General features: G+C 37.9%; 1 protein-coding gene across 1 annotated transcript in view; it reads right to left on the bottom strand.

The window, feature by feature from the left end:
- The window catches only part of spire2 (spire-type actin nucleation factor 2), a 33,174-nt gene that overhangs the window by 13,978 nt on the left and 11,866 nt on the right, over positions 1-7,330 (bottom strand). Inside the window, exons 4-8 of the mRNA XM_016496073.1 lie at positions 3,094-3,174; positions 2,808-2,972; positions 2,476-2,562; positions 890-1,010; positions 595-761 (exon numbers count right to left, since the gene is read on the bottom strand). Coding sequence (XP_016351559.1) covers positions 595-761; positions 890-1,010; positions 2,476-2,562; positions 2,808-2,972; positions 3,094-3,174 — 621 coding nt within the window. The remainder of the gene's footprint in view (positions 1-594; positions 762-889; positions 1,011-2,475; positions 2,563-2,807; positions 2,973-3,093; positions 3,175-7,330) is intronic.

A 7,330-nucleotide genomic window follows, 5' to 3' on the forward strand; every position in this document is an offset into this window, starting at 1 on the left:
CTTCCAAAAGAGGACGATATCTGCTTCGTCATGCCTGGAGCTGATCCGTGCTGGTCGCTGAGGAAATACTTCAACTTCACGCTGTGGATTGCCGGATCGGCTTTCCAGCCCGCAGACATGGTTTTATATTTATGTATATTTACGCAATGTGTAAAAATACAGTATAAGTCATGAATGTTTTTGAATCATCGCTCCGGCCGGACAGGGCATCATCGCAATATGGTGAGGGGCGTATCATTTCCGTCACACGCTTGGGGTATTCGGCCAATCACAACGCACTGGATAGCTGGCCAATCAGAGCACACCTCGCTTTTCAAACCGATGAGCTTTGTAAAAATCGACGCGTTTCAGAAAGGCAGGGCATAGAGGAGAAACAATAATGTACAGTATGTGGAAAATAATGTGTTTTTTTAACCTTAAACCGCATAAACACATTTCATTACACCAAATACACAAAATAATGTTCTTTTTAGCAACATCATATGACCCCTTTAAAGTCAACTTAAAGTCTTTAAGTTTGGGAAATCATCTTCAAGACCATTGCTGCAGTAGTAAGATCACAGAAGTAATTCTGACTGCACTGAAATCTCTCACCTCAAATATATTCATCTCCTCCATTTCTGCCAGTGTTGGAGCTTTTAGAAGAACACGTATGCGAGACGGTGGGCGGGACCCTGCTCCTGTGATTGACAGGTCAATGCAGGAAGTTGATTTGATGTCACATTGGCAGGTGTGTGCCAGACAGGGTAATGAGCCAAATGCTGAAGAGAGACAAAACATAGCTGTGAGTAATTTAACACACAACGAGAAAACTAGAGAGCTTTAGAAGTTATGGAGGACCAATACTGTTTTTAACATAGTGTTTAGCTGTAGCATGTGGTTAACCTACATCTCTTTGAACTGGACGGCTCCACAGGTTTGAGTTTGTGATCTTGTCTGATCTCAGCCAGGACTCGATCATGGAGCGACTGCTGCCGCTGGGGAGGAGGAGGCAGGCTGCGTTCAGACACCTGCAGACGTCAGGACAGTCTTAAAACCAAAACAGTATACACATTTTGGGAGAAACTGTATTCACTGATGGTTTACCTCTCTTTCTTTCTCTTCTTTTGAGAATCTAGGATAATTTTACTAAAGCAATGCAGCAGCTAGTGATACATAGTAGGTAAAAAAAAATAGCATTTGATGCAGTGTACTTGTACATACATGTTGTTACATTGTACTTACATTTTAGATACATGCATTTAATCACATCTGTAATTAAATACTTATTAAACATATAAATAGTAGTTAAAGACACTTATAAAATGGTATATAAAATGGGACCAAATTAACATTTAAAGATTCCTAGAATTACCGATAATGACGAACATCGTTATGCTATGGCAAGAAGTACAAAAATATGTCATGCTAATGAAGCAGTTTGAATGTAATCAACCAATCAGATAAGTCAGTGTTACCATGAAAACGGAATTCACAGCACAAGAACTCAGCAGTGATTACCCATTCCTATGGAGAATAGTGATTAACATAATCGAATCAGTGTCCTTATATTATCTCTTCACTACTTTTACATATTTGTATATATGTGGACACTTGTCATAATTACATTTTGTCAATAGCATAGTCATACTGTACCTAAGACTATAGAATACCCAAGATGTGTCTCTCGTATAGTTTTTAAGGGGGAAAAATGCAATGCTCAGTATGGCCACTCTATTGAAGGAAGCCCCGCCTTCTGAATAAAAGACCCAATCGCTATTCGGTAAAGTCATTGCGTCACTGTAGCTGCCGTTAGAAGTCCTGGTTGCTATAGAAACAGTCAGCGTTCTGGAGACGTGTGCTTAGGACTGTGCATGCTTTTTTAACGTTATTTGAGCAAAAGAAACAACATTTATGAGACAGTTGTTGTCAGATTTCATTGGTGATTTCAAATATGAAATTTAATTGTAAGCTTAGTGAACAGTTTTGGAGAATTTGATGTTTCCCCATTCAAAGAGATGGGAGCTGCACTTGCATGCCCGAGAGGCGTTTCAAAGATGGCCACTGAGTGAAATGACTTGCCTTAAGGGGACTTTTTTTTATTTAATCACATTCATTCACAATGCTTTATGGTATAAGCCGTTCACTGCCTCAAGTACTCAAGATTTCACTATAAATTTTCAATATACTTTTTTTGATTCAATTCACAGTTTATAATGTTATGATCTCAAAGTTGGTTGGTTTAGGGCATGGAATAGAATTGTGAAAAGTGCTGTGTGGAGTGGAACGATGTATGAGATTTCACAATGGACTGGCACGTTAGTGCAACGCCGCAAATATAGAAACCCAGCAACAAACAAAATATCCTGCTGCTTGTTGTGGTTGTGACTGGTAAATTTATATGAAAGTGATTGTATTCATATTGTGTATAGGGCTGTGTCTGGTTAGGATATGGTGTTACTTCAGATTAGTTATAAGATATTGTGAGCAACTAACTGGTTTAAGAGGGGGTCTTGATCTGATAAAGTCCAAGATCAGCTCATGAGCGTTTCGTTTCACACACGTGGGAATATTTCCATCTACCTGCAGAAGAAAAAGAGGCACAGACGCATGATATTATAGTTATTATCATATATAAAGACAATGGCTAATCACTGTCATGCTGCATCAGCTGAAAAGTCTTTCCAAAGCCATAATCTCACACATATAGTCGATTTACCAGGTTAAGATGAGATTAAGTGGGGATAAACCACTCAAAATGTACTTACTACAGCAACCTCGGTGCCATTTCAGTGTCTTCAGCACGAGTGTAGTTAAAGTGCACTCACCACAACTTTGCGTAGTTTATATTTGCGTGAGCGAATGTCTTGCATGAGCATCTCAAAGGGCGTGAGGCTGAACTCTGTGGGCAGAGGGTTAAAGGGCTGCTCCTCCACCTTCTTGAGCTTCACGCCCTGCCTCAACTCCTTCATCAGCTGCACCCACAGACGAGCCTGAGGCACCAAACACACATCTCCATCATTACATCCGCTTATACAGCTGGACATCACAAAGACAAGTAAGAGTAATTGAAACTACTATGTCAACTACAGCTCTAATAAGCACGTCTTTTACCCAGTCAGTGTGTTGAAGAGCGTCAAGCTCAGTGGTGGAATTGTCCTCCTGCGGTTCCTCCTTCCTGATCTTCTTCAGCATCTACAGGAAAATATCAGATACTTATCAGATCAGAATCTTAAATTCTCACACAAACTATGTACAGTAATATGGTGTTTTACGCAACATAAAAGTGGGACTTTTTCCCCTAACTGGCTAAGATACACTCTAAAAAAAAGGTTCTTCAGCGGTTCTACCACTACCGTATAAAGAACCTGTTAAGCCCCTGTACGGTTCTTCAGCGGTTCTTTGGAGTCGATGAGGTGCTATATAGCACCACACGGCAAGGAACTTATGGTAAAATAATTTCATGCATCTGAGTCTCTGGTTGCATTTTATCATAATCTGTAGTTCTTTTATGAGTTTTATATTATTGCAGTTCTACGATACTACGTGACAATGTGAGAAAATTGTATAAACCACTTTTAGAATTATGGGTATAGAGAGGTTTCAATTCTGTCACTCATAGACATGAAGAATCAGCATGTGAATCTCAGCAATGGTGACAAAATATTCTGATAATTTTGATATGATTTTTGAACATCAGAAAACAGGGCAGTAAAAAGTCACAACAAAAATCAAAGCAAATAGTAAGAATAAAAGAAAATACTAAGACAATGCAGCTGCATAATTTATTCATGTCGCAATGCACGCTGGGAGCCATGGATGAGTTATGATTGGTGCACCATTGTTGAGAAAAAGGTTCTACATGACACTATTTGACAAAGGTGCTATATAGCACCTGTAAAAATAGGTGCTAAATAGCACTAAAAGTGGTTCCCCTATGATTACAAGCCAAAGAACCGCTTTTAGTGCTATATAGCACCTTTTTTTTTTAGAGTGTAGTGATGGGAATTCCGGCTCTTTTTAGGGATCCGGATCATTTGGCTCAGCTCAGCGAAAAGAACCGGCTCTTTCGGCTCTCAGCAAAAAGAACCGGCTCTTTCGGCTCCCAAACAGCTCTTTATTTAGTACCACTTCTGGCTTTTATAATTCAGCCAAATTTGTCAATGTTTTGACCTATGTCTGGTATGTTTGCACAAATATAATTAAATTATTCAAAGTAATTAAACTTAATAATTAAAAAAAATAAAATTCAAAACTATAAAATGCCATGTAATATTCAGTTTTGTTCAACTACACTATAATTCAGATTTACAATTCAAATTCAAATCATTTTGTCATATTTCTGGCTCCATAAACCTTTCTGAAATACCATACTTTTACATTCTTTTTTGGTATAAAAACCAAAAACCTAATTTATGTAAAAGTATAAAACACTATTACAGAACGTTATTACCCAGATTGCACAGGTACGTCTCTAAGATATCTGCTAAAGAGCGCTTGATCTGGGAAACATCTGCTGTGTAGAAACATCTGATAAACATCATAGAAAAAGCAGATTTACATACATTCTAAATAATAAACGTCTTCAAGACATTTTCTAAACATCGATTTAACATCTGATATGAAATTTGACATATTGCAGATGTGCAAACACTCTAAAAAATACATCTTTCAGATGTAAATGCAGACAATAAATAGATGTGATGTATCAAGGTATGTGCTGTCAGGGTAGTGAACCATCCAAAACACAAACTATCATAAAGAAACCAAACTCAAAATGTAACATGGTGTGCCATATAACAGATAAAAAATGAATTACAGTGTGCAAAACAGAAGCATCCAGTATCGTTATATCTATTAACCCTGTCACATTGTGCATGTGTGTTTAATCTGTTGATGTGTTTGTGTGTGCAACCAATCGCAAGCGAGAATCATCACATACACATCAAAGCAACATAAGAAAAGTCCCTTTGACATAAGTCAGTACATGAAGTGTGCGTGGCTAACAAGCAGTGCGGCAAAAATCATCACATTAGTTTGTCTTGTATTATGAAATACTTGTTCGCGAACGACACATCACTAGGCTAAGAGCAAATCTGCTGTTGATTCTGAAGGTTTTATTCGCTAACACTTTATTTTAAGGTGTCCTTGTTACACATGTTACATGTACTTACTATTATAATAACAATTAATTATGCATAATTACATGCAAGTAACCCTAAGTCAAACCCAAATCCTAACCCTAACCATATAGTAAGTACATGTAGTTAATTAATATTACTCAGAAATTATATGTATAATTACACCGTAACAAGGACACCTTAAAATAAAGTGTAACCTTTTATTCTAAAGGTTTTACTAACCCATAAATGCTATCCTTAATCTTAGTATAGTCATGCAACATAAACAAAAAGATCCATGCTGTCTGGGCACAAATTACACCATCCATACTCCCTTTCTGTGGATCTTTTCTGGCTGGTATTACTACATTAGACATCAAGAGGCCACCTAACACAATCAAAGATATTTAATTTACCCGTGTTAAAACATCTCTGATTTATTTAGAAACTCTTGAACTGCTCCTTTTGGTTTCATTATTAATATAAAGCTCAAAACTGAGTTTCCGAGTCAAAAACACTCCATTATTAAGGACCAATAGAATTGTGTCAGTTGTCGCGCACTCTTTTCTTTGGACAAGATTCTTAAAATCAAACACTGAAATTTATATAAAATCATTGGTTTCTAAATGGCTCTCGAATTTTGATGTTTACATGCTCAGACTAGCCAACAATTCACTGCACATTTTGGTCTGCATAAATCATGTTCTCCTGTTCTCTGCCAGGATCACCAGGATCACCAGTCACTTGCCTGTCACCTCACCAGTAATCATGCCTGTCACTTCTGTGCACTACGTTTCCCAGAGCCCCTCCTGGCTCACACCTGCTCACATTCCACAATCACCACACCTGTCTACCATTAGCCTCATCAGTTGGTTTTTAGAAGCCAGCACCAAACACACACATCGTCTGGTCTCGTCTTTGCATAGAACTGCTTTCACCAATGTGGTTTGTGACTAATGCCGAGTTCACACTGCACGATTTTCAAAGACGTCGCATCACTGTTGGTTTCACACTGAACGAATATCTGGGGTAGCATTAGAGGCCACCTAACACAATCTAAGATATTTAATTTACCCGTGTTAAAACATCTCTGATTTATTTAGAAACTCTTGAACTGCTCCTTTTGGTTTCATTATTAATATAAAGCTCAAAACTGAGTTTCCGAGTCAAAAACACTCCATTATTAAGGACCAATAGAATTGTGTCAGTTGTCGCGCACTCTTTTCTTTGGACAAGAGTAAAACTGTGGCATTTGAATAGGTAATGTTCTGTTTAAAGCTTGTGTAGATACAAGTACACAACTTTTCCTACTCATATCATATGCTGCCGATGTAAATGTATAAATACATATTCAAATTGTAATTTAAAGAAAACATGGAAATTTGAATACATTTAAATACATCAATGTTTAGAATAAAATATATATGTTTATAGTATACTTTTCCAGAGTTGTGCTTATGAGATGCAGGCAAAAGTCGACATGAAATAGAAAAATGACACATTTTACTTTCTTGATATATGTTCCTAGTTGTATTATGATTACTCTTCGATGCACGTTATTCCAGTTCATAATATTTCATTAAAATCTAATAAATTATTTTGCCTCTAAAAACCTTTCTCACTATTGGCAAGCCCTCTTTTTACCACAGTTGAGGAACACTGATTTATTGTAAAAAAATACATACATAAATAAATAAATATGGCCTATCTTGCTCTTGTCAATATCTTCTTTCATATTCATCCCTCCTCATTATGTCAAGCTCAACCCTCACGGGCGTTGGCGATTCCCTCAGATCGCGTCTTTGATAATTCACACTGCGTGATTGTCACTCGCGTGAACGAGCACCGATTTGCTTCCGATTTCGGGCATTTGTCGGCGATTTTGCAAAACCTGTCGGCGAGTGAAAAATCGGGCTAAAATCGTGCAGTGTGAACTCGGCATAAGGCTGCGTTTACACTTGGCAATAACATGCGACCTGTATTCGGATGTTGTCCACATACACATTGAAAAGACAAGTGTAAACGCACTTCTGATCAGAATGTTATCCGATCAGTGTGTCCTGGTCCAGAGGTAGAGGAGGACGCATTGTGATCGGATCTTAGTGTAATATAAACGCAATCCAGCCATAGTGTCTGCATTTGCAGGTCGGCATCACGCAAAACACCGCCCCCTCTCTCCCGATCTGTCGGAAGAACAGAGCGCTAGTGAGACTCGTAAATTTATTTTAATT

Source organism: Sinocyclocheilus anshuiensis, unplaced genomic scaffold (assembly GCF_001515605.1).
Source record: "Sinocyclocheilus anshuiensis isolate Anshui unplaced genomic scaffold, SAMN03320099.WGS_v1.1 scaffold626, whole genome shotgun sequence".
NCBI lineage: Eukaryota > Metazoa > Chordata > Actinopteri > Cypriniformes > Cyprinidae > Sinocyclocheilus > Sinocyclocheilus anshuiensis.